This window comes from Mustela lutreola, chromosome 10, assembly GCF_030435805.1.
Source record: "Mustela lutreola isolate mMusLut2 chromosome 10, mMusLut2.pri, whole genome shotgun sequence".
Lineage (NCBI taxonomy): Eukaryota > Metazoa > Chordata > Mammalia > Carnivora > Mustelidae > Mustela > Mustela lutreola.
Window position 1 is genome coordinate 1297358 of NC_081299.1, and position 25054 is coordinate 1322411.

At 59.1% G+C, this 25054-nt stretch overlaps 1 protein-coding gene across 8 annotated transcripts; it reads left to right on the forward strand.

Annotated features, from left to right (window-relative positions):
• The first annotated feature begins 2875 nt into the window (after window positions 1-2875).
• Window positions 2876-15209, forward strand: TNFRSF14 (TNF receptor superfamily member 14). Of its 8 annotated transcripts, XM_059136299.1 has the most exons (7): window positions 10136-10347; window positions 10764-10889; window positions 12104-12259; window positions 12442-12532; window positions 13227-13387; window positions 14405-14436; window positions 14699-15209. In XM_059136299.1, the coding sequence occupies exons 1-7, from the start codon at window positions 10284-10286 to the stop codon at window positions 14771-14773; spliced, it is 705 nt and encodes a 234-aa protein (XP_058992282.1). In that variant the 5' UTR covers window positions 10136-10283; the 3' UTR covers window positions 14774-15209. The 8 variants fall into 8 exon arrangements, 4 of the variants coding, with proteins under 4 accessions (XP_058992283.1, XP_058992282.1, XP_058992281.1 ...); XM_059136300.1 differs by lacking the exons at window positions 10136-10347; window positions 10764-10889 and adding an exon at window positions 8418-9500 and having other exon boundaries at window positions 14287-14436; XM_059136298.1 differs by lacking the exon at window positions 12104-12259 and having other exon boundaries at window positions 14287-14436.
• Window positions 15210-25054: the final 9845 nt, after the last annotated feature.

Here is a 25054-nt window from a genome sequence, read left to right on the forward strand (position 1 = left end):
AAGTCGCAGCAGCTTGGGGGCAGGGGCCTCAGTGTCCCATTTCACGGAGGAGCCTGTGGCGGCCGCACCGGGGATCCGGGTGGGCCGGGGGCCTCTCCGCAACCGGGGCTGGCGCTGTGCCGAGGGCGCCCCGCGCGCTTCACCCCGGTGCCCCAGACGTTGCCTCGCGTCTGGGACAAGCACCGCCTCCCTCAGCGGCGTCGCGGCGGAGAGGCTGCCTGGTCCCGGGCCCAGCCTGGGTCGCGCGCTGAGCCGACAGGCCCAGCGCACCGTCTCGGAAGGCGTGAGGCGGGAGAAGCACGCGCTCCCGGTCTCCGAGGCGGCTGCGGGGAGGCGGGCAGGCGCCTCCGGGGGACGGAGCGCAGGGCTGGGCTCTGCTGCCCCCTGGTGTCCTGCGACCCTGCCGTGGGGAAGGTCTGGCGGCCGCTGACCTCCCCAGTTCCGCTGAGGCTCGAGTTGTCCCCCCCAGCGGAGGGGAAGGCGGCGGGTCCCTGCGGACCCAGGCCCAGCCCGTCCCTGCCCCGGGGATGGGGGTGGGGGGAATGCCCAGGCCTGGGCGGGTCTTCCGGGAAGTGATGCGGCCCAGGCCGGGAAGTCACCTGGGGAAGCACCAGCCCTGCTGTGACCTCTTCCAGGCGGGGACACGCAGAGAGCATGGGTCGCTGCTCGGGTGGTGACCACGGCTGCCTGCGGCCCGCCTGGTCGAGGCTGCTGCAGCTTCCCTGACAGGTGCAGCTCCAGCTGGGTGGGACCTGAGCTGCCTCCATTAGCTGCCCCTGGGTGCTCCCCGCCTTCCAGAGTGTTCCAGTTACCCGTGGAGCAGCGCACCTTTCCGTGCGGTGGGACGGCTGGACAGCCGTGTGAGCCCAGAGCCCTGCGTGCAAGAGGTGCCTGGTAAATGTGGGCCCAGCAGAGCACTGCTTCCTGGAGGCGGGGGAGCTCTGGGCTTGGAATAAGGCTCCTCTTCCTCTGGCCCAGGGCTGTCTCCGGGACTAACCAGGGCTTTTCTCATCAACAGTTGGCCGGGGCCCATTGTCATCTGCTGGATATTGAAGCAGCAGTATCAGGGGTCCCCCGGAAGTCATATCTTTGGTGGGACACAGAGACGCAGGCCTGGGACACATCCCCTGGGTCCTGTTCCCCACCCCAGGAGGAGGGTGGGCAGCTGCCGTCCGGGCACAGGTGGGGTGGTGCCTGCCCCGTGGGCGCTGCTTGGGTGGGTCCGTGAGCAAGCAAAGTGCATCTCCTCCCGCCACAGACGCGCATCCACAGTCACGGTGTGTGTTGGTGCTTTTCTGTGTAAAGCGACATCCCGTGACCTTGTTGAAACAGAAGAGAAAGGCGAAGTAGAGTTACACTTTTCATTTCATTATGACAGTTCAGGGAGAAAACATGGTTGTGGAACATACTGGGAAAGAAACCGTAGCTTCCCAGGGCAGGCAGGAACCTTGCCACGTGGGGACCCGGGGCCTCAGGGGTTTCCTGTGTGGCAACAAGCAGGGCGCTGAGGCCTGGGGCGTGGGACTCGTCCCCCAACCACGTACTCCACACACAAGTGCACAACACCCATGGGGCCCGCAGCTCTTAGTCTTTAAGTGAGGCTTTTCTTTCGGTGCCATTCCCAGGGAATTGTAGGAAATCATGTGGAGAGACCCCACGTGTCCTTCGACTGGTTTCCCCCATGGGTGATGTCCTGCGAAGCCATGGTACAGGCTTGATGGAGATGTTGACACTAACATGGGCCAGCTAGAGAACATTCTAGCAACACGAGGGTCCCTCATGTTTTCTCTTAAAATTTTTTTGATCTATTTTTTAAAAACTGCTGTGACACAGGCGTGAGGGCTACTGTGCTAGCTGTGTGCGGCATGAAGCATACTCCCTCGTCCCCTCCGCCTGTCTCCGGAACGTTCCATCGGATGCTCTGTCCCCTTGACACCCCAGCCCTACCCTCCCCAGTCCCTGGTGCCTGCGCTCTCTAGGAAGGTGACGACTCAGGTCCCTTGTGCAAGTGGGTTCAGAGGGCATCTGTCCTCTTGGGACTGACTGAGCTCCAGGAGCCCCACGTCCTCAAGGTCAACCATGCCGGTCACCAAGCTTCAGTGATGCTCGTCGGGCGGGGACTATGTACGGGCTCATCCGTTCATCTGTGAGGGACGCCTCTGGCCGGCGTGAGCGTGGGTGTTCTGAACCTCAGGCCAACGCTGGCCCGGATTCACTCCCAAGCCCCTAGCCCGGGGCTGAGGGCTGGGGCGCCAGGCGCGCGGGTGGGGAGACCGGCCAGCGGGGTGGGGAGCGGGCTGTGCAGCAGACAGGAACTGTCCTCGCTGCCCGGCAGGGCTGCATTCTGGGGAACCTGTGGGCTCCCCTGGGGCTGGCCCGACGGCCCAGACTTCACCAGAAATGATGTCAGTCCATCTGCCCCTCGGGCTTTTTCTTGTAAAAGGGAAACATGGTGTTATGAAAAACCCAGACGAGGCAGAGGAGAATGAAGCAGAAAGGGGAAGTTAGTCCTTGGCCAGAGCTGAGCGGAAGGAGGCCCGACCTTTTCCAGGACGCAGGGAAGCACAGTGCGCGCGGGATTCGTCATGCCTGTCGCGGGCCTAGCGGCGGGGCTGTGTGCCATGTGTCCTATACACACGTGGAGGCCTGTACGTGTGGGTGTTGGGTCTTCGGGTGCGTTGGCCGCCCAGAGCTACCGCAGGTGATCAGCATTTGCTTGACAAAGAACGCCCTGTTCAGAACTGACACTCCGCGCCTGCAGTCGGACCCCCGCACGTGCCCACGCAGTGAGGTTGGGGGATCGCTGGCGTGGGGTCACTCCGGGGGCGGTGGGCACGGGGTTTGGGGTGTGTCGGGGGATTGGGGCTGTGTGTGCGTTGAGGGCGGCCCAGAGCGGGGAGCTCCTGACCGGGTGTGTTAATGTTACAGGACTTTGTCCCCTTAGTGTCCGTGGTTCTTGGCCGCTCTCGTTGAAGAACGAGGAGCTGGGCCAGACAAGGGGTGGCAAAGCGAAGTGTATCGACACCGTGTGAAGCGCCTGGAGAAACAGGGGACCCGAGAGCGTTGCCATTTTGGTCCTCAAATATAGGGACTTTTATTTTTTATTTATTTCTTTCAAAGATCTCCTTCGTGTGTTTGAGGGAGAGCACGAGCAGGGGACGAGCGGAGGGAGAAACAGACGCCCCACCGGGCAGGGAGCCCGGCTTTATCCCACGATCCCTGCAGACCCCGGGATCACCACCCCGGCTGAAGGCAGATGCTTCCCAGACTGAGGCACCCAGGTGCCCTTAGGGGTTTCTATAAGCACTTTTGAGGAACGGTCTTGAGCATCCTGAGAGGGGGCCCCCCCGAGGACTGGCTACTAAGGTGTGCCAATCAGGGCTTGAATCAGGTCCCCGAGTGCCTGTGGAGTTATTGCTCACATGTTGCTGGTCTCGTGGGCTGACCTCTGGGGACCAACTGGACAGTGAATGACGTTCCACGGTTACTGGTTTTGTTTGGGATGTGTTGCAAATGTCAGTCCCGCCAGACAGGAAGCTGTCGTGGTCTCGTCGAAGTGGTGCCCGCCCGGTTTTGTCTCGGCTGTCCCGACACTCTGTTTCCTTGCTGGGGACACTGGCCCTGAAGACCTGCGTGTCCCATGACCCCCTGGTATTAACATACCTCGCCCGCATCAGAAGCGGAACAGAGCGAAGCAAAGGCTGTGTGTGACAAGCCACCAGGGTCAGCTGGTGGTTCTGTGGCCCGCCAGTGACTTTCCTGTGTCTGAGTGAGCATGTGGCCTGTGTTCCTGGAGATGCGGACACGCTGTGACGTCACTGATTAACCCGGCTGATGGCGTGGGCCCCTCTCCACGGACGGGAGGCTTCCTCCGCTTCCCGGGTCCCCGTGGGCCTGGGCTGTGTGCCTGCTGCTAGGGACGCAGCAGTGACAGGGGCCAGAGCTCCTTGCCCTCAGGAGCTCACCTTCTGGGTGGAGGTTGCCCTGGATTGTGTGTCCTCAGATTCACGCGTGGAGGCTCTCACACCCACTGTGACTGCAGCGGGAGACGGGGATTCTCGGAGGTAGTTAGGGCTGCATGACAGCGACTTGATCTCAGCTCAGGTCTTGATCTTGGGTTTTGGGTTCAAGACCTGCCCTGGGCTGCAGGCTGGGCAAGGAGATGGCTTCAAAACAAAACAAAGAGGAAGGGACATGTGAGCTCCCCCGCCCAACAGTGTGTGTGCAGAGGGAGGACACGGCACGGCGGCAGCGTCTGCGGTCCAAGGAGAGAGGCCTCGGCCAAGGCCCTCGGCCTTGCTGGCCCCGTGATCTTGGACTTCCTGTGTCCAGAACCTGGAGAAATCGATGTGTGCTGTTTAAGCAGCCCAGCCTAAGGCGTGTGGTCACGAGGCCCAGACAATGTAGGAGTGGCAGACGCGGCTCGACTTGCTGCTGGAAAGGTGCCGCGGCTACCGCCAGGCAGTGGAGAGAGAGAGGGCTGAGGGTGTGGGTGCCTGGGGAGGGGCGGGTGAGGAAGGGCCCGGCTGTCCGGGGGAGGCGCGGCTGCCTCCAGGCTCCTGGTTTTGGGAGAGAGGGGAGGGTCTTCCTATTGGGGGGCACGGAGGTGCGGGGGGATGGGGGTCAGAAACGGATACCCCAGTCTGGAGCTTCGGGCAGACCGTCCCCTCAGTTCTGCTCCCAGGAGCCGGCCCCTCAACGTCTGGGAAGTCCCCAGGCTCCCTGCACACCCTCTGGCCCTCCTCTGACCCCTGAACCCTGCATCCTTCCCCTCTGTCGCAGGCATGAGGCCATGCTGTGGGGTCTGCGCCGTCCACCCTCCTCTCCACATGATGCTGGAGCTGCCTCCTGTAGGCTTTCCGCCTCTGGGTGTCTCCGGTGTTCCCCCCCCCCCGCACCCTCCCCACCCTGCTCCCTGCCTTTCAGGGCTTCCACCTGGCCCAACCCGGGAGCTAGCCCATCGGCCTCCTGTCCACTCTGTCTGCCCCCCACGAGCCTGAAGACTGCATGGTGGCCCTGTGGGAGGGGGCCCTGGCCAGTCCTGCGCTGTGTGAGCCCCCCCACCCCCCACACCCCGCCTTACCAAGAATGGACCCCAGGCACTTCCCAGCCATGTTACACAACTGTCTTCTTTCTCAGAGATGTCCTGTCCCCCATCCCCAGGGCCGCATCGTTCCTCTGCCCCTCACTAAGCAGGTGCTCACCACGCCACGTGACTTATCTCTGGCTTATAGATGGGGCTCCCTGCTCAGACCCGGAGCCCCGGGAGGGGAGGACCCAGCCGCTTTGCCTCTGAACTGCACCGGGTCCAGCCCGGAGCTCACACAGACCGGGGGGCACTGAGGGGGGCACTGAGGGTAGCCTGAACGCAGAGGGGAGGAGGAAGCACCGCTGTGGCCGGGTCTCAGGACGCCCCCGCTCCTGCTCCGAGGTCCGGCTCAAGCCTTCACCGTTTCTCTCCTACCCCTCCAAGACCCCGCAAATCTGCCTCAAGAAGAAAGGGGAAATGTGGCCGGGGGATTCCCAGGGTTGCCGTGCACCGTCTTGACCGGGAGGTCACAGGGAGGCAGTGGGACGGGCGGCCAGGCCCTCCCTGTAGTCTGAGGGTGAGACACCCAGCTCGAGCCGCATGGGTGTCTGGGCACAAATCGGGCTGAGTCGGGACCGGGGGGGCCGTCCCGGGGCCCAGGTCACAGGGGCGATGGGAGGAGAGGCCCCAGGCTGGGGCTCACATCACCCACCAGGGAAGATGGGGTGCGGGACCCCCAGGGAGTCTCAGACATGCTGATTCCGGGGGCACAGCACTGAGCAAGGGAGGGCCTAGCAGGTGACAGCCCGCAAGGGGCACCCAGTGGAGGGGGAGGGCCCTGCCGCCAACCTCCTCCTCCTGCCTCACTCCCCAGTGATGATTCAGGTGCTCCTGCCCTATCACGTCCCCTGCTGCCCAGGATCTCCTCCCGAGGGTCCCTTGCTCATGGAATTAGGGAGTAACTGTGAGGGGCATGTGGGCCAGTCCCAGCCGGTGGGACCCTCAGCCGCCTCCGTGAGGAGGAACATGGCCGGGCTGGGAGGTCAAATCGGTGCGGCAGGACGCAGCGAGTGCCCGCACCCCAACAGCCTGCCTTGGGCCCCTAGTGTGCTCTGAGACACCCGGGAGCTGCTGGGGTTCCTAGAACATTCTAGGTCACCTCCCAATGCACGTGAGGGCTGAGTGCAGGGCGCGGAGAGGGTGCCCCTTCACCTTTACTGGAAGCCCCTGTAGGCCAGAGGGTATGCGTGTACACGTAAAGAGCGGGGCGTGGGCACCTCTAACGGGCTTCTGGTGTGGGGACAGAGCCGGATCTGGTGGGGGTCTTATGCGGGCTCCCAAGCCTCTGGGTCCTCTTGACGCCATCCTGCCTCGGGGACCTTGTGTCCATGGGGATGGGCTGGTGGTCCTGGGGGATGGTGGTCACCCTGGGCCGGCTGGAGCGGCGGGCAGGCGTCCAGCCCCCGTCTCCCACGGGCAGCGTTCGTGTCCGGTACTAAGGCAGGGGGAGCAGAGAGACGAAGCCGACCACCGGGGAAGGAAGAATCCGGGGCGGCCCACGGCTCCAGAGCCCGGGAGTGCAGCCCCCAGAGGCCAGGGAAGGTGCTGTGAGGAGGGGGCTGCCGGCCCTGGGGAGCGGGGACCCCACAACGGAGGCAGCCAGTTTCTGGGACAGCCCTATAAGGAGGAGCGTGAGGTCAGCGACTCCTGTCCGCGTCGGTTGCTTCTCTCTCTAGGGCTGCTGGCACTGGAGCTTCAAGGGGGCTGCAGGCAGGGGAGGAGGAGACGGGGTTGCCACCCCAGGCCCGGACCCCCGAGCAGGGACAGGGCTGGGCAGCTGAGGGACAGCGACAGAGCAGCAGCCCACGGGCGTCCTCGGAGACGGACTTTACCAAGGTTACTGGAGGCCTGGGCGTGGGCCTGGGGCTTTTACTGAGTGGTGAGCAGGAGAACGCAGCCCCTGCCCCTGGGGTCCCCGCAGCCACCCCCGGAGTCCCAGCCTCTCTGAGTGGGTGGGCCTGAGCACGCCCATTGCAGAGGTGGGGTCTCACCCACAGGCCGGGTCCCAGGTCAGAGTCCCACAGAAGCGCGTCCCCCTGCACGCGTCGCTCCGGGTCGCTGCTCACTGTTTCGGAAGGACCTGAGGTGCTCACGGGACTCCTCCCTCCCAGTGGGCATGGGGTCCCCCTTGGCTTGCTGGGCAACAGCCCACGCGCCCGAGAGCACGAGGCATGTCCCTGGCCTCTTGGAGCAAAGAGGGGCAGGTCCAGACCATCTCCAAGGTCGCCCTGCCCAACTAGTTCAACCCAGTACCCCCAGAGCGGACGGCTTGACGGTCCTGCAGACCCCCTGCCCCCGGCCTCGCTCGTCCCCGGCCATCCGGCAGAGGGAGGGTCCCCACGAAGGGTCCCGGCAGGACCCGCAGGGGACGTTGGCCAGCGGGCCGCTCGCAGGACACGAAGCTGCCCCGAGAGTGCTGGTCGGCTGGATGGGCGAGCGAGGGGGGAATCGGGCGCATCTCAGGCCGGGCAGCGTCCCCTGTAAAGTCAGACTCGGGAATGGGGCCACAAACCCCCCCTTGGACGTGGTCTGTTCAGCGATCTGTCAAGTGACATCCAGTGACCGTGTGGAAATGAGAAGGCAGAGTGCAGCCGTTCTGTGTGTCCTGGTGACAACAAGGGGTGACGGTCCAGGGTGGGGCCTCCCTCTGACAGGCACGAAGGCTGTCCTCCTCAGTGTCCCCAGGACCTGGGATTAGGTAGTGACCCCAGGGCCCGTGGTGCCAAGGTCAGGACAAGGAAGGGGCTCAAGGTCCGTCCACGCTGGGCCACCAGCAGTCAGCTACTGAAGGGGTGGTTCCTGGTCCTGGTGAGGGCTCGACCTCAGGATCTGATGGGGACCTGCCCGGGGCCCATGGAACTGGACACCCACAGCCGGGTCGGGATGGGTCTGCTGGGAGGGAAGCCGCCGCGGGTAATGGATTTGCAGCCTCACGGATGAGGGAAGTCGGAGGGTTTCATGCCCATCCCAGGAGCCCCGGGCTGAGCGGGGACGTGAGAGCCATGGGGCCCCAGGGGGGCTCCTCAGGACACTTGCCATCTGAGGCATCAGCAGGGGTGCGCTGCCTCTCGCCAGCCCGCCCCGCCTGCATCTTGGGGCCCCAGGCACGTGGGGGTCCCCCACCCCTAAGCTGCCCACAAGGTCACCACCTCGGGGGGCCACAGTGCTCTGGGGAAGCCCAGGTGGGGAGAGCGCCTTCTACATGGGGAGATTAGGGTTAGGGTCTGAGCATTGTCTGTACTCCAGAGACCCGGGGACGGGCCATGTTGCTTTTTTTTTTTTTTTAATTTAAGGTTTTATTTCTTTATTTGACAGACAGAGATCACAAGTAGGCAGAGAGGCAGGCAGAGAGAGAGGAGGAAGCAGGCTCCCTGTTGAGCAGAGTCCGATGTGGGGCTCGATCCCATGACCCTGAGATCGTGACCCGAGCCAAAGGCAGAGGCTTAACCCACTGAGCCACCCAGGCGCCCAGCCCTGTTGCTTTCTGAGCCCACTGGCCCACGGCCCATCTGTGAGATGGGAGCAGGAATGAGCCAGCCCAGCCCCAGCCTGGGGACAGGTGGGGTGTGGACAGTGGGTGCAGCTCAGGGAAAGCAAAATGTCACCCCCACCCTGGGTGGGAGCACTGAAGGTGCTCCCCCTCCCCGCGGCCTCCAGCAGTCTGGGGAGGGACCCCCTGTGCTGAGCTGTGCTCAGGAATGTGTAGGTGGAAACCAGCCCCTCCATCCCTGACAGAGGGCACTGCGTGGGAGACGGGGTCCTTTGGGGGGCCGGTCACCCTGCTTCTGTAGACGCTGTGACAGGAGCAGGAAAGCAGGGGGCTCCTCTTGTGGCCTTGGTGCCGGTGCTGGAGGGGAGCAGCCGGGGGCTCCCCGGGTGTCAGGGCAGCCGAGGAGACGCAGACGCACAATTGGGGGGCCCCCAGCTCTACAGCAAAGTCAGGGGGCCGCTAAGGGACAGGGAGTCCAGGAGAGACTCCTGAGCCAGACCTGGGTGCGGCTCACTGAGTGGGGCAGGAGGAACTGCCACGGCTGTGCTCTGTGGTCCCGCCTGGTGGCCTCCCCCTCCCTTTTCGAGCTCTTCTGCCTTGCGGTCACCTCCTGCCTCCTGCACTGCGGGCCCCGCGCCCCCTTTCTCCCATGCCTGTGGGCTCCTGTGGGGTCCTGGCCATAGGCAGCTTGACCCCGACAAAGCCCGGTATGGACAGACTGAACCGATTGCAACAGCCGATGCTCCCTCGCGGGGCCCCAGTTTCTCTTTCCCTTTCAGTTTAGACGAGGCAGGTTCCAGGTTGAGTGTGAGCTGGGCTGCTGGCGGGGGATGAGGGGTCCTGAGGAGGGACATGGAGCCTCCTGGAGGCTGGGAGCTGCCCCCCTGCAGCCGGGCACCCAAGCCTGATGCCCTGAGCCAGGTGAGTCCCGGAGCCTCTGTGTGTGTGTGTGTGTGTGTGTCTCTGTGTGTGTGTGTCCCAGTGCTTCCTGGTGTTCCTGCCCTGACTCCGCAGGAGCCCAGCTCTCTCTGCGGACCCTGCCCTGGGCCCCATCTGCTCCTGGTCCCACATGGGCTTTTGTCCCCCAGCATTGTCCCAGGGGACATTGACCCAGCCCCTGGCCCCCAGCCCCCTGATCCCTGGGAGTGGGGCAGTAGAGAGGCAGGAAGCCATACCGAGCAGCCACGGAACCACTCCTGTCCTCTGTGGACGCCCTTCCCCCACCCCCACTTCCAGGCCCTCAGGCCGGTCCTGGAGGCTGCTCATGGGAAGCAGGAGGTCAGGGAGCCAAGCCAACCCCCTCCGCCCTCCACCCCAGCCTGGCTGACACTTGATTAAATAAAACCTTACTTGTGCAGAGAGGGCGGCTCCCTGACCCGGCCGCTGGGCTGTGGGACTGGCTGTTGGTTACTCCACAGGAAACCTCCTGCGCCGCCCGGCAGAGTCAGCCCTGGAACCAGAGTCCCGCAGAGAGGCCCCCTCCCCGTCAGGCCGGAAGCCCCCCATCTCCGCTGCTGGCCGGTGACTCCTCTGACTGTCCCTCTCCCACCCTGCGGCTCCCCAGGGGCTGCTGCCGCCCCATTTCTCGGGGGTGAGCCCGAGGCCCCCAGGGCAGCCCTGGCCGCCCCTCCCCTCCAGCGAGGATCCCGTGTCCTGCAAGCCCTGTACCTGTTGCTCCTGGGGTCCCTCCCCTGTGCTCTAGCCATGGCCGCATGCAAAGAGGAGGAGTACCCAGTGGGCTCCGAATGCTGTCCCAAGTGCAGCCCAGGTGGGTGCAGCCCCAGAGGGACCAAGCTCCAGTGCCTGGGCTCAGCTGAAGCCCTGGAGCAGGGCACAGGCGGGGAGGGCTGAGTCTCTCCCTCCCAGGACCCTCACAGCTGCAAGGTAGAGGCATGCGGCGTGGGGGCCCAACTGGCCGACTTATGGCCAGAAGCCGGGGCCCAGAGCAGGCGCTGGAGCACAGTCATGCCCACATGATACCCGGAGGCCTCCACCTCCTTCCAGAATGTTCCCACCGCCTTCTGCCCTCTTGGGTGGGAGGCAGCAGGACACGAAGCGTGGTGTGGGGGACAGCTCAGGTGGCTTTCAGTCCCGGGACATGCTGGGGGCTTCAAGGGGGCAGGCGGGGTGGGCTCCGACAGGGCCCTCTCCAGGCCCAAATGACACAGCTCCCCCTGGGCGCAGGTTATCGGGTGAAAGAGGCCTGTGGGGAGCTGACTGGCACGGTGTGTGCCCCCTGTGACCTGGGGACCTACACGGCCCACCTCAATGGCCTGAGCGAGTGCCTACAGTGCCGAGTGTGTGACCCAGGTAGGACCCCTGGCCACAGCCACCACCCCACTGGGGACCCACGGCCCGCTGCAGTGGGCAGCCACGGGGCTGGGACCGCTGTGCCGCATCCCACCTCGTCTGCAGGACAGGCGTCTGCACGGGAACCCTTCCAGGGACGTGCGCCTCTGTCCACACCTGCCTCCCCAGGGGACCAGCACTGTCATAGCTCCCTGTTCGAAGCACTGTCCAGAGTGCGGGGAGCCCGTCACCCTGAACCCCTCACGTGGACCCCCAAGCCACGGGTCCTGTCCTGCCTCGCCCATACCGCTGGTCCTGGGGGACTGGACTGTGCTCGCCCTCAGTGTCCACACCCGCACAGCACCCTTCCCCACCAGGGCCTGCTTGTGGCTCAGCATTCGGACCCTTGTCTTCTTCCTGCCGGGTGGGCTGGGGTGGAGGCACCCCAGGAGGAAAGGCAGGACCCAGCAGAAGCCTCAGTGCTTTTGGGTCCAGCCGGGGGAGTGAAGCACAAGGTCTTAGAGCCCCGGCTCACCCACAGGTCCTCGAGGCCCCAAAGGAAACCCTGTCTTATGGGGCCGAGGTTGGGGTGCGGATGGCTGAGAGGCTGTCCCTCAGCAGGGGCTCAAGGCTGAGCCCAGGCCCCGCATGACCCCAGCCCCACTGCCACTCGCCGTCTGCCTGGCTCTGACTAGCCTGCTTGCAGCATGGGAGCCTGCCCGAGGGGCAGGCTCTTCCGGCGTGGGTGGCCTAGGGCTGGGACCTGCCTTCTGGGACTGCCCCCGCTGCTGACTGTGGTTTTCACTTCCTGTGTGGGCCCCTCGGGACGAGGCTGTTTTCCCGGCGGGTTGGCTCCCCCCCTGAGGACAGCCTTTCACCATCCTCCTGACAGCTCCTCCTCGGCCAGCCCCGGCCGCTGCTGCTGCTGTCCCTCAGAGCCCCTTGGGACACACACCCCTGTGTCCAGCACCCGCAGGCCCAGCTTTGGGCTGAGCAGGGCGTGCACCTGGACGGGCCCTCCAGCAGGAGCACAGCGGGACCCAGACACACGCACAGCAGGCGGCAAAGCTGGGCTGAGGGAGCTGGTCACCAACCCCGTCCCCGATCCCGGACAGGAGCCCAAAGGCCTGCGGCTGCTGTGCAGGCCTCTACTTGGTCTCCTCCCGGGATGGGGGGCTCAGCACTGCCCACGGCAGCACATGCAGCTGCTCTCAGCTCCTTCTCTTGGGTCTCAGCCATGGGCCTGGTGACCAGGCAGAAGTGCTCCCAGACAGAGAACACTGTGTGCGTCTGTGACCAGGGCTACTTCTGTGTCAGTGAGGATGGGGACGACTGTGCAGAGTGCAGTCCCCACACGCCCTGCAGACCTGGCCAGAGGGTGCGGGCCAGAGGTGAGCCGCAGACCCTGGGTGCCCTGACCCCTGGCCTCTCTGCTCAGCAGCCGAGAGCCTGGTCCCTGGCACCCTCCGAAAAGACAGACCCTGGACCCAAGCCCATGTGTGTTGGGGGGACCCAGTTTTCCTCCTAGCCGGGGCCCCCCGCCTCCCCTCTGCCCGGCCCTGTCGTTTCCCAGGCACGGAGCGGCAGGACAGGGTGTGTGAAGACTGCCCGCCTGGGACCTTCTCACCCAGTGGGACCCTGGAGGAGTGCCAGCCCTGGAGCATGTAGGTGACCCTGGGGTGGTCTCGGCTCCGTGTCCCCGGGGGGGGGCGCTCCTCCAGCAGAGTCTCCAGGGCTCCCCCTGCTCCCCATCATGGGCCGGCCTCCAGGACATCAGCTGCTGGACCCTGTGGCTCATGCCCCCAGCACGGTGGCTGATGTGAGCTTCCCGGAGGCCAAGGATGGACCTTCTGTCCTGGGGCAAATCTGGAGGGAGGTGCTGCCAGCTTTCTGGGGCGCCTGTGGTTCTGGGGCATCCTCAGATGCCAGGGCTGTGGGGACGCCTAGCGAATCTGGAGTCGGGGAGAGCTGTCAAGAAGGTTCTCAGGGAGCCCGAGAGGTGACAGGACTCCCGAATGCTCATCCTCGGGTCCTGAGGGGAACCTGGGGTGACCAGACGTGGCTGCTTTGGGGGGAGGGGCAGGTCCTCTCACCACCTGCCTCCCCCAGGTTATCCCTCTGTGCCCCCTGGTCTGGGCTCTCTGCCCTGTTTCCTCTGACCCCATCCCTGTTCCGTCCCTGTCCCCGGGCATCCCGTTTTCCCCCTGTCCCCTCGCTCCGTCTGCCCATAGCAGGGAGCTCCCACCCTGAGCCGCTGGAGCGCGCCGCGGGCAGCCGCCTTCCCTCGGGGACCCTCCGGGCTCTGAGTGCCGGGCCCCCCGCCGAGCAGCTCGCGTCCGCCCCGCTGCTCTCTCCTAGGTGCGACGGCCCTTTGCAGACACAAGCGGAGCCCGGGACCAGCAGCTCAGACGTCACGTGCTCCTCCCCGCTGCCCGCTGTGGTGGGCAGCGTCTGTGTTGCCACAGCGGTGTTCTGCCTCCTAGTCCTTGGGATAAGGATGAGAAGGAGACGGACGCCCGGTGAGCTGCGCGCTGGGGTCCCGTCGGGGCGTCTCCCGGCTGTCTCCCTCTGACGGGCGCAGGCGGCCGGCAGGAGCGTCTCCGGGACTCCTTGGCTCCTCTCGGGGGGCTGTGCCGGCCTGGGGGTGCTTCCCGCTGAGTGGGAGTCCTGGTGTCATGGGGTCTCGGGGGGCGGAGGGCCAGGCAGACAGGGCCCCCTGCACCAGGACCCCCTGCCGGGTACCCCCCCATGCCCACTCCCCACCAGGGACTCCAAGGCCCTGTCTGCCCTCAGGGACAGAGCAGCACAGGGCAGGCGGAGAGCGTGGGGGGAGCACAGGGCTGGGGTGGAGGGGCCACAGCAGCCCCGCCGCGGGCAAGGCCGAGCCCCCCCGCGGGCAAGGCCGAGCCCCCCAGAGGCTCCAGGACCTTCACTCATTCCCTTCTGCCTGCGCTGGGCTCCACGTCGGGCCGGGCCCTGGCTCTGCAGACCAGGTTCTGGCCTTTGGGGAGGCCCGTGCTTGCCCAACAGGCAGCAGGCACCCAGCAGAGTCCAAGTGGGGAAGGTCAGCCAGCATCTCGGGCCACTGTCAGCTAACGTGTCCTGGGTGCTCAGCCCGGGGCCCCCAGGCAGCAGGCAGGTCTCAGGGCCCCAGGCTCTGAGCGGGCCGGCCAGGGGCCAGCGCTTGCTCCTTCTCTCCCAGTTCTGGGGCATCAGCTCCCTGAGGGGTGGGTGACCGTCCCCTGTGAAGTGCTTACTCTCTTTCCCTGGGTGACATCACACTGGAGTGGGTTAGGGGCAGGGTTTGGCAGCTGGGGACTCGGGCAGGAGGTGTCCCCATGTTGTCCCATGTCCTGTTCCCCCGACTGGACAAGTCCAGCAAGGAGCCCTGTCCACACGGGTCTGGCCTTTCTCCCAGAGGGTCCTTCTCTCAAGGAAGACCACACAGGGAGAAGCCAGGAGCTCCGGTCCCTCCAGCCCCATCGCTGTGAGACCACCGAGACTGACCCCGACGTGACAGTGTCTCTGTTTTTCAGGGGGACCCACGAAGGCGGGACTATTTCACCAGGTATCCGGGATCGTCCCCCACCGACCCACTGGTGGTGATGCTGTTGGGGCAGGCGGGGTGGGGGGCTGGTCCCATTCTCGGAGGGCCCTGAGTCCTTAGTGTGAGACCAGGCCAACCCGGGAAGGGAGGCCCCTGTCCTGCCTGAGAAGCTCGACTGACCCTGAGCACCACAAGGGCCCCGGGCTGGATGCAGGGCGGGCAGTGTCTCGGTGCTGGATGTATGAGCTGGTCACAGAAGGGGATGCCGTGTCTGTCCGTCCAGGTCCCGAGGGTCCCACCAGACGTCACCACAGTGGCTATGGAGGAGACAACATCTGTGTCCCCTGGGACGGAATGACCCACTTACGGATGGATGGATCCTGGAGGCAGACACCCAAGCCGTCCTGAGCTGTGCCTGCTAGAAGGTGCCAAGGTCCCCAGGGGCCCTTCCCCGGGCTGACTTCGCACTTTACCCAACAGAGCAAGACCGGCCCTGCTCAGGGGTCCCTGGGGACCCCACCTGTGTCCCATCCATCTCGTGAAGGGCCCAGAGCCCTCCCCTCACCTCTGCGCAGGTGAGGACCCAGCCACCACCCACTCTTGGCTCCACTCACCCCCAGCCCTCTGAGCCCCAGCTTGCCCATCTGCAGGATGGGCCTGCCGGCACCTACCTCATGGCGACACAGGATGGACCACAAATCTGGCGTGATAACAGGCCATAAATGATTTCTCAATGGGATTAAGATTACTCAACCAATAACCAATAAACATGTTTTAAAATTTGTTGTTAGAAACTACTTTGCAGATGTTTTGAGAGTATGCGAACACCCTGTTTCTCCTGAAACTTCCCCCACGGATGAGTTTTGCCTGAATGGTGAGTTTTGAGGCTTTCTAGCGTGACCACCCTTCTCTGCGCACCGGCAAGTCCGCGTCCATGGGCGGGGAAGCCTACCCGCGCCCTGTAGCCTGCCCCGCGGCGCCCCTCGCTGCCTAGTTCAGCAGTGCGTTCCAATCTGCTACTGCCCTTACTTTGGGGATTGGCCCGGTCCCAGAATTGTTTTACAAGACGCCCGTCGGCTCGTTTCTGAAGCAGAGTCCCCACTCTGTCCCTGAGGATCCCCAACCCAGTGACATCCCAGTGACAGTGAGCATAGCAGGCCACATGCTGTCCTCTAAGACAGTGCTGGGCTGTTCACGGGAGCGGCGGGCCCCAGGCCAGGGCCTCAGGAAGGGGTCATATCTAGGGACGGGCTCAGAGTGCAACCTCTGTCCCTTCATTCAACATTCCCCGCATCGGATGCGGCCGCTGTAAACATCACCTATCCACCCAAAGCGCCCCCAGAGAGTCCCACCTGAGGGTCCACTTAGGTCACTGTCCTGCCTGCCCACGGCCACTGTGGCCACCACGGTGCCTCATCCCAGTGTCTACATGGCATGAGGTTGGGCAGTGAGGACCAGCGCGATGTCCCGGTGCCCTTGGAGCAGCGCGCCCGGCCCGGGTGTCCTTGGGCTCACCAGGGAGGACACCTGAATTCCAGCCCAGAAGGCGCGGGGTGAGGTGCTGGTCACATCTCAGCTGTTTCGTGACCTTTGAGGGCACCACAGAACTCAACATGTGACACCCTCCCAAGCACAGAAGCCGCATGTGTCAGGCGCCGGCTCCCAGCCGCCCCCGCGTTTTAGCCCTTTCCAGTCCTTCTGCGCGCTCCTGCCCCATCCCATCAGGCGCGTTCTGAGAACCACCGATCTGAGAGTCTCACCCAAAGGGCTCCAGTGAGCAGCACAGCGCCTCAGCCAGGACTGCAGGAACACCAGGGGCGGGGGCAACACGGGGTTGGGGACAGGGGAACCACACACGCCCGCGTCACACGTCTTCGACAGACGCGCCTGCGGACTCTATCGAGGCATTTATTTTCTGTGCCCGAGACGCGGCCCCTCCTTGCCAGTCCAGGGGTGAACGGGTCAGAGGTTTCTGGAGGAAAGTCATGGGTCAGCACGGGACAGGCCTGCCCCTGCCCCAAGGGACACACCCCACAGCTCTGCCCCGAGGCCGCCAGGCCTGGCTGCAGGCTCCTCCCCGCGTCGCAAGCCCTTCCCCAGTGTCATTCTCCCTTCTCCCGCAGCCCTGGGAGCCCTGAGCCCCCCGTGGCTTCCCCTCTGCAAACCCCACCCCTCTTCGCGACCACTTCACCCCAGGTCTGTTTCTGCTTCGACAGACACCCTCTCTTCCGGCTCCTCCCTGGCCCAGGGTTTTGAGGGAGGGAAGAAGGGCCTCTTGGGCCAGCGAGCCCGAGTCCAGCCCGAGTCAGCCTGAGAACTGAGCCGAGCAGCTCGTTCTGCTCCCAGCTCCCTTCCCCCTGGCCAGCAGGAGGCCGGAGCTCGGGGTGCCCTGCCTGCCAGCTCGGGGAGTCCTTTCCCTGGTGCCCAAGCTGGTGCAGGCAGGAGGCAAGGCAGGCATCTCCTTGCCGGAGCCCCAGGTCTGGAGCTGCCCCCACATGGGTCCCCGCCACGGGAAAATGGAGACCAGGGCCGCCAGCGTGTGCCTCACTGCTCCATCGGTCTCTGGCTGAGTCCTGAGCCCTTCCAGTGCTGAGGAGGGGGGGGGGGGGGACGTTGAGCCCCACGCCCTTGAGGAATGTGCTCTCATCGGGCAATTCTGGGTTCTCAGGGGTAGGGGTCCTGGTTCGCAGGAGAGGGACCAGGGCTTCCTCCAGCAGCACAGCAAGAGTCCCGCTGAATGGGCATTGTGGCCACCTGCCGGTCCCACGGGCCTCCTCCTGCCAAGAAGCCGGGAGGGCGGCGCAGTCCGGTCCCAGTGTGCGTCCTGGACGCTGATGAGCTCTTACCCGGCACCGGGCCGTCCTCCCGCACCCTTCGGAATTCAGGTCTGGCTGCGGCAGGCGGTGCACGAGGGCTGTCGCAGTGACACCCTAGAACTCGCGACCCAGGGCATAGGGCGAGCAGCGGGCACGGTGGTGGGGGCCGGAGGAGCGCCTGCGGGGTCTGCCGGGCACTGCCTCGGGGCAGCAGGCGGTGCTCGCAGCAGCGCGGCCGGCATCCTGCCCAGGCCTGTCCTCTTCTGCCAGGCCCCGTGGAGCAGGGAGGGGCCGCACTGGGGTCCAGGGCGGACCCGGCAGGAAGACGCAGACCTTGCTGGAGGATGCTGCTTGTCCACCGCCCCAGCGAGGAAGGAAAGCTTCCTCCCACCCAGCAACAGCGCAGCCAATGAGAGACAGCCCTGGCGCAGCCAATGAGAAATGTCATAGCAGCTAATGAGAGACTGTCCCAGCCCAGCCAATGAAAGGTCACATTCCCGACCTTTTCCCCCAGCACGATGGGGGAACAGCCTTTCCTCTAAAACACGGTCCCTCCGTGGTTGCCTCTGCTTTGGTCTCTGGGCGCCCAGAGTTTTCCTGTACCCTGTTGGTCTCAGAGTGCACGTCTCAGATTGCTATTCCCAAAGAAACCATTTTTGCTGGTAAAATAATGGGTAGTTTTATTTTTTTGGCGTTAACAACAGATTGAATCAACAAGGGTTGAATGCAAACTTGTAAAACAATTGAAACTCAATGAACAAAACCGTATCTCAAATGAACAAAGCAACCACCAAGAGAAAAGAAAACGAACCTATGCAACTCTGGAGAATGGTATTTGGACTAAAGAAAAAAATAATGGCAAGCAAATACTGAACTCGAAAGTCGTCAGGATTCTCATAATGGCAGCAGTCCTGAGACAAGTAGCTGTGTCTTCTAGGACAGAGCCAGTGAACAAACAAGTTCTGGACAAAGGAACTGTGCTCCTGTCAGGAACAGAGAGGGATGCCAACTGTGGTTTGTCTGGAACCGGAGCTCTCGGCGTGACCTTGTGATTATACGTCTCTCAGTGCATCTGTGCATTGATACCCACGAGGGAGGGAGGTGTGAGGGCACACTTTCTAAAGCATTCCCTGTGAAATCCTAGAAGCAATGACCCTGCAGCACAATTAGCATGCCTACTCAGGCTGGGTTCCAAAATCCATTCTCCAGGAGAGAGAGGTAAGGTGGTGGGTGAGTAGGGGACCCTAATTTCATCCAGTCCCTGGAATTCAGCTAGAGAGCTATCAAACCATTCTGAACACCTGCAACCTCAACAGGCGTCTAAGGAGAGAATTGCTGCAATTCTACCCATAGGAAAGTGACCACTTGTTGCAAGACACAACGACAAGATGGAAGAACTCACCCCACAAAGAACAAAAGGCAGTACTGACAGCTGGGGGTTCGCACATTGTGGAGATGCATAGGGCGTCAGGGTTAGAATTCAAAACGGCAATTACGAAGATACTAGCCGAGCTTGAAATAAGCACAGAAAACGCGAGAGAATCCCTTGCTGGAGGAATGAAAGAGCTAAAATCTAACCAGGTCAAAATTCTTTAAAAAGCCATTATTGAGATGCAATACAAAAATGGAGGCCCTCACTGCTGGACTAAATGAGGCAGAAGAGAGAGTTGGTGCTACAGAAGACAAACGCTGGAGAATAAAGAAACTGAGAAAAAGAGAGGTGAACATGTACTGGATTATGAGGGCAAGATTCAAGAGATCAGTGATGCCAGAAAGCGGGACAGTTAGAATAGTTGAGGTCCCAGAGGAAGAGGGAAAAGAGAGGGGCAGAAGGTATATGTGAACAAATCATAGCCGAGAACTTCCCTAATCTGGGGAAGGAAACAAGCATTCAAGTCCAGGAGGCACAGAGAACACCCCCTCCCCATCAGTAAAAATAGGTCAACACCTTGACATATAATAGTGAAGCTTGCAAATTTCAAAGACAAACAGAAAATTCCTGAAAGCAGCTCAGGTCAAGAGGTCTTTAAACAACATGGCTAGAAACATAAGGCTCGCAGCAGATCTATCTGTGGATAGATCTTTTTAGCCTGGCAGGCCAAAAAGGACTGGTAAGATATATTCAAGGCACTAAAGAAGAAAAGCATGCAGCCAAGAATACTTTATCCAGCAAGGTTGTCATTCAGAATAGAAGGAGAAATAAAGAGCTTCTGGGACAAACAGAAACTAAAAGAATTTGTGACCAATAAACCAGCCCTGCAAGATATATTAAGGGGGATCCTTTAAGCAAAGAGAACCCCAAAGTAACATAGACCAGAAAGGAACAGAGACGATCTATGGAAACAGTAACTTTACAGGGAGTACAATGGCACTAAGTTCATCTCTCTCAACAGTTACCCTGAATGTAAATGGGCTAAATGCCCCAATTAGAAGACACAGGATATCAGATTGCATTTTAAAAAATTAATATACTGTCTATAAGACACTCATTTTAGACCCACAGGCACCTCCAGATTTAAAGAGAAGGGGTGGAAAACCATTTACCATGCTAATGGACATCAAAAGAAAGCCGGGGTGACAATCTTCATATCTGACAAATTAGATTTTAAACCAAAGACAATAATAAGAGATGAGGAAGGACAGTATATCATAATTAAAGGGTCTATCCAACAAGAAGATCTAACAGTTGTAAATATTTTTGCCCCAATATAGGAGCAACCAATTATACTACACAATTAATAACAAAATTAAATAAACACATTGATAAAAAGTACAATAATAGTAGGAACTTTAACACCCCATTTGCAACAATGGACAGATCGTCTAAGCAGATCAACAGGGAAACCGCAGTGTTCAATGACACACTGGACATATGGACATCACAGATATATTCAGAACATTCTATTCCAAAGCAACAGAATACACATTCTTCTCGAGCACACATGGAACATTCTCCAGAATAGATCACATAGATCACAACAGAGCACATCACAAATCAGGTCTCAACCAGTACCAAAAGATTGGGATCACTCCCTGCATATTTTCGGGCCACAATGCTCTGAAACTGGAATTCAACCACAAGAGGAAATTTGGAAACAACTCAAATACATGGAGGGTAAAGAGCATTCTACTGAAGAATGAATGGGTCAACCAGGAAATTATGGAAGACTTTAAAAAATTAATAGAAACAAACGAAAATGAAAACACAACTTTTCAAAACCTTTGGGATGCAGCAAAGGGGGTCCTAAGAGGAAAGTCTATAGAAACAAAGTATATACAAGCCTTTCTTGTATGTACAAAGTATATACAAAGTATATACATGCCTTTCTTTGTATATACAAAGTATATATAAGCCTTTCTCAAGAAACAAGAAAACTCTCAAATACACAACCTGACCCTACACCTAAAGGAGCAGCAGAAAGAATAGCAAATAAAGCTTAAACCTAGCAGGAGAAGAGAAATAATAAAGATCAGAGCAGAAATCAATGAAATAGAAACCAAAAGAACAGTAAAATAGATCAACGAAATGGGGAGATGGTTCTTTAAAAAATTAACGAGACCAAGAAAGCCCTTGCCAGACTTATCAAAAAGAGAAGAGAGAGGGAGAGAGGACCCAAATAAATAAAATCACGAATGAAAGAGGAGAGATCACAACCAACACCAAAAAACTACAAACAACTATAAGAGCATATTATGAGCAACTATACCCGAGCAAATTAGTCAATCTGGAAGAAATGGATGCATTCCTCGAAACATAAATTACCAAAACTGAAACAGGAAGAAATAGAAAACCTGAACAGACCCAAAGCCAGCAAGGAAATTGAAGCAGTCATCAAAAATCTCCCAACAAACAAGAATCCAGGGCTGGATGGCTTCCCAGGGGATTTCTACCAAACATTTAAAGAAGAATTAATACCTTTTCTTCTGAAGATGTTTCAAAAAATAGAAATGGAAGGAAAACATCCAAACTCATTTTATGAGGCCAGCATTACGTTGATCGCCAAACCAGACAACCCACCAAAAAGGAGAATTACAGACCAATTCCCTGATGAACAATGATGCAAAATTTCCAACCAATATAGCAGCCAAGAGGATCCAACAGTACATTAAAAGGATTATTCACCACGAATGCCAATGAAGATGTTAAAATGTCTATGCCACCCAGAACAATCTGTACATTGAATGCAATCCCAATCAAAATTTTGCCAACATTTTTCACAGAACTAGAACAAATAATCCTAAAATTTGTATGGATCCAGAAAAGACCCTGAAAAGCCAGAGGAATGGTGAAAAAGAAAGCCAGAGCTGGTGGCATCACAATTCCAGGCTTCAAGCTCTATTGTGAAGCTGTAATTGTCAAGGCAGTATGGGCCTGGCACAAAAGCAGACACATAGATCAATGGAACAGAACAGAGAACCCAGAAATGGACCCTCAACTCTATGGTCAACTAATCTTCCCCAAAGCAGGAAGAATGTCCCGTGGAAAAAAGACAATCTCTTCAACAAATGGTGTTGGGAAAATTGGACAGCCACATGCACAAGAATGAAACTGGATCGTTTCCTTATACCACACATAAAAATAGACTCAAAATGGAACAAAGACCTCAATATGAGACAGGAATCCACCAAAATCCTAGAGGAGAACACAGGCAGCAACCTCTTTGACCTCGGCCACAGCAACCTCTTGCTAGACACATCTCCAAAGGCAAGGGAAACAAAAGCAAAAATGAACTACTGGGACTTTGACAAGATAAAAAGCTTTTACACAGCAAAGGAAACAGTGAACAAAACCCAAAAGACAACCTCCTGAATGGGAGAAGATATTTGAAAGTGTGTTATCAGATTAGGGCTAGTATCCAAACTCTATGAAGAACTTATTAAACTCAACACCCCCCACCAAAAATCCAGCCAAGAAATGGCAAAAGACACAAACAGATATTTATCCAAAGAAGACATACAAATGGCCAACAGACACGTGAAAAGATGCTCAACCTCACTTGTCATAAGAGAAATACAAATCAAAACAACAGTGAGATACCACCTCTCACCAGTCAGAATGGCTAAAATTAACAAGTCAGGAAATGGCAGGTGTTGGTGAGGATGTGGAGAAAGGGGAACCCTCCTACACTGTTGGTGGGAACACAAGCTTGTGCAGCCACTCTGGAAAACAGCATGGAGATTCCCCAAAAAGTTGAAAATAGAAGTACCCCACAACCCAGCAATCGCACTACTGGGTATTTACCCCAAAGATACAAACATAGTAATTCGCCGAGACACGTGCACTCCAAGGTTTGTAGCAGCCACGTCCGCAATAGCCAAACTATGGGAAGAGCCCAGATGTCCACTGCCAGATGCATGGATAAAGAAGATGTGGTGTCTATACACAATGGAATATTACTCAGTCACCCCCCAAAAAATGAAATCTTGTCATTCGCAACCGTGTGGAAGGAACGAGAGGGTATTATGTTTCGTGAAATAAGTCGGTCAAAGACAAATACCAGATACCATATGTGGAATTTAAGAAACTAAACAGATGGACATGGGGGAAGGGAAGGAAAAATAAAATAAGATAAAAAGAGAGAGGGAGGCTGACCTACTGAGTGTTGCTGGAGCGGGGCGGGGGGGATGGGTAACCGGGGGAGGGGCATTCAGGAGGCACGTGATGGACTGAGCTCTGGGTGTTGAAGGCAGCTGATGAGTCACTGACCTCTACCTCTGAAAACCAATAATATAACATATTTTAATTAATTGAATTTAAATAAAATTGAAAAAAATCCATTCTCTGTAAAAATAATTGGGGTTTCTCGGGAAAATGTCTGCTCCCAGGACGGGGCTGGGTAAGACCCAGAGAGCTGGGCACATTCTGTTGGGCCAGAAATTAACGGAGGGCTATGGATTGGTAGGAGTCAGTCAAAAAACATCCATAAGCCAGGATAAAGGGTCTCTGGCTGGAACAATTTGGGACAATTTGGAGATCAAAATACGTAAGAGTAATAGATTAAAACTCAGTGGATAAAACTGGAGCCATAAAGCCCTCGTCGAGGCGTGATGGCGCGTGAATGACCCAATGCAAGGGGAGTTCGCCCCTTCCAGCTGAACGCCCTGTTCAGTCCAGGGCGGGCGAGAACGGAGCCGTACACAGCCGCCAAGTATCTCCTCCAAACACGTTCATCCATACCGCGGTCCTAGCTTGTCCCGATTTCCCAGAAAGTTTCCAGAGAAACACGATATTTACATACTCTCAAGTCATCCTGCCAAGTATACTCTCTTTTTTTTTCAGATTTTAATTTATTTGGGAGGGCGAGAAAGTGGGGCGGGGGGCACGGGCAGGGAGGAGGGGCAGAGGGGAAGAAGCCAGACTCCCCGCTGAGCAGAGCACCCGACATGGGGCTCAGGACCCTGAGATCATGACCTGAGCTGAAGGCAGAGGCTTAACCAACTGGGTCACCCAGGTGCCCCTCAAAATACATTTTTTTAAAAAGATTTTATTTATTTGTCAGAGAGAGAGAGGGAGCGAGAGCGAGCACAGGCAGACAGAGAGGTAGGCAGAGGCAGAGGGAGAAGCAGGCTCCCTGCCGAGCAAGGAGCCCGATGTGGGACTCGATCCCAGGACCCTGGGATCATGACCTGAGTCGAAGGCAGCTGCTTAGCCAACTGAGCCACCCAGGCGTCCCCCAAAATACACTTTTTGAGGACAAGTTAAAAAGTCATTTCTAATTTTTTAAAATTAAATTAAATAAATAAAAATAAACATAAAAATTAATTTTAAAAATTAAAAAAATTTAATTTTTTAATTTGAGCAAAACAACTCCAATTTAGAAATGACTTCCCAGCATGACAGTCATTGATATCACACGGCATTCGTGATCCGTCCAGTATTACTCAGCGCATGGTAGGTACCCACAAGCCTGCCCTACAGATGGGCAAGGAGAGGCTCAGAGGGCTGGGGGTGAGCAGGGCTTGGAGACAAAGGTGGCTCATGGCAGAGGAGCACATGAGGGGGTGCTGGTGGGTATGGCCTATGTCAAGCTGATCCCCCATACTGTGGGATCAGGGCACTGGGGGCCAGGGGCTGGGTGAGCCCAGAGCAACAATGCTGGGGGACAAAAGCCCATGTGGGACCGGGAGCAGATGGGGCCCAGGGCAGGGTCCGCAGAGAGAGCTGGGCTCCTGCGGAGTCAGGACATAGGACACCAGAAAGTGCTGGGACGGACACACACACACACACACACACACACACACACACAGAGGCTCCGGGACTCACCTGGCTCAGGGCATCAGGCTTGGGTGCCCGGCTGCAGGGGGGCAGCTCCCAGCCTCCAGGAGGCTCCATGTCCCTCCTCAGGACCCCTCATCCCCCGCCAGCAGCCCAGCTCACACTCAACCTGGAACCTGCCTCGTCTAAACTGAAAGGGAAAGAGAAACTGGGGCCCCGCGAGGGAGCATCGGCTGTTGCAATCGGTTCAGTCTGTCCATACCGGGCTTTGTCGGGGTCAAGCTGCCTATGGCCAGGACCCCACAGGAGCCCACAGGCATGGGAGAAAGGGGGCGCGGGGCCCGCAGTGCAGGAGGCAGGAGGTGACCGCAAGGCAGAAGAGCTCGAAAAGGGAGGGGGAGGCCACCAGGCGGGACCACAGAGCACAGCCGTGGCAGTTCCTCCTGCCCCACTCAGTGAGCCGCACCCAGGTCTGGCTCAGGAGTCTCTCCTGGACTCCCTGTCCCTTAGCGGCCCCCTGACTTTGCTGTAGAGCTGGGGGCCCCCCAATTGTGCGTCTGCGTCTCCTCGGCTGCCCTGACACCCGGGGAGCCCCCGGCTGCTCCCC

What these genes read in the sequence shown, in the direction of transcription:
- TNFRSF14 (XM_059136297.1), top strand. Translation starts at nt 10,284, where the DNA reads ATGGCCGCATGCAAAGAGGAGGAGTACCCAGTGGGCTCCGAATGCTGT. An exon ending in CCAGAGGGTGCGGGCCAGAG is followed by an intron (nt 12,260 to 12,441) that starts GTGAGCCGCAGA and finishes GTCGTTTCCCAG; the next exon opens with GCACGGAGCGGCAGGACAGG. An exon ending in GAGTGCCAGCCCTGGAGCAT is followed by an intron (nt 12,533 to 13,226) that starts GTAGGTGACCCT and finishes GCTCTCTCCTAG; the next exon opens with GTGCGACGGCCCTTTGCAGA.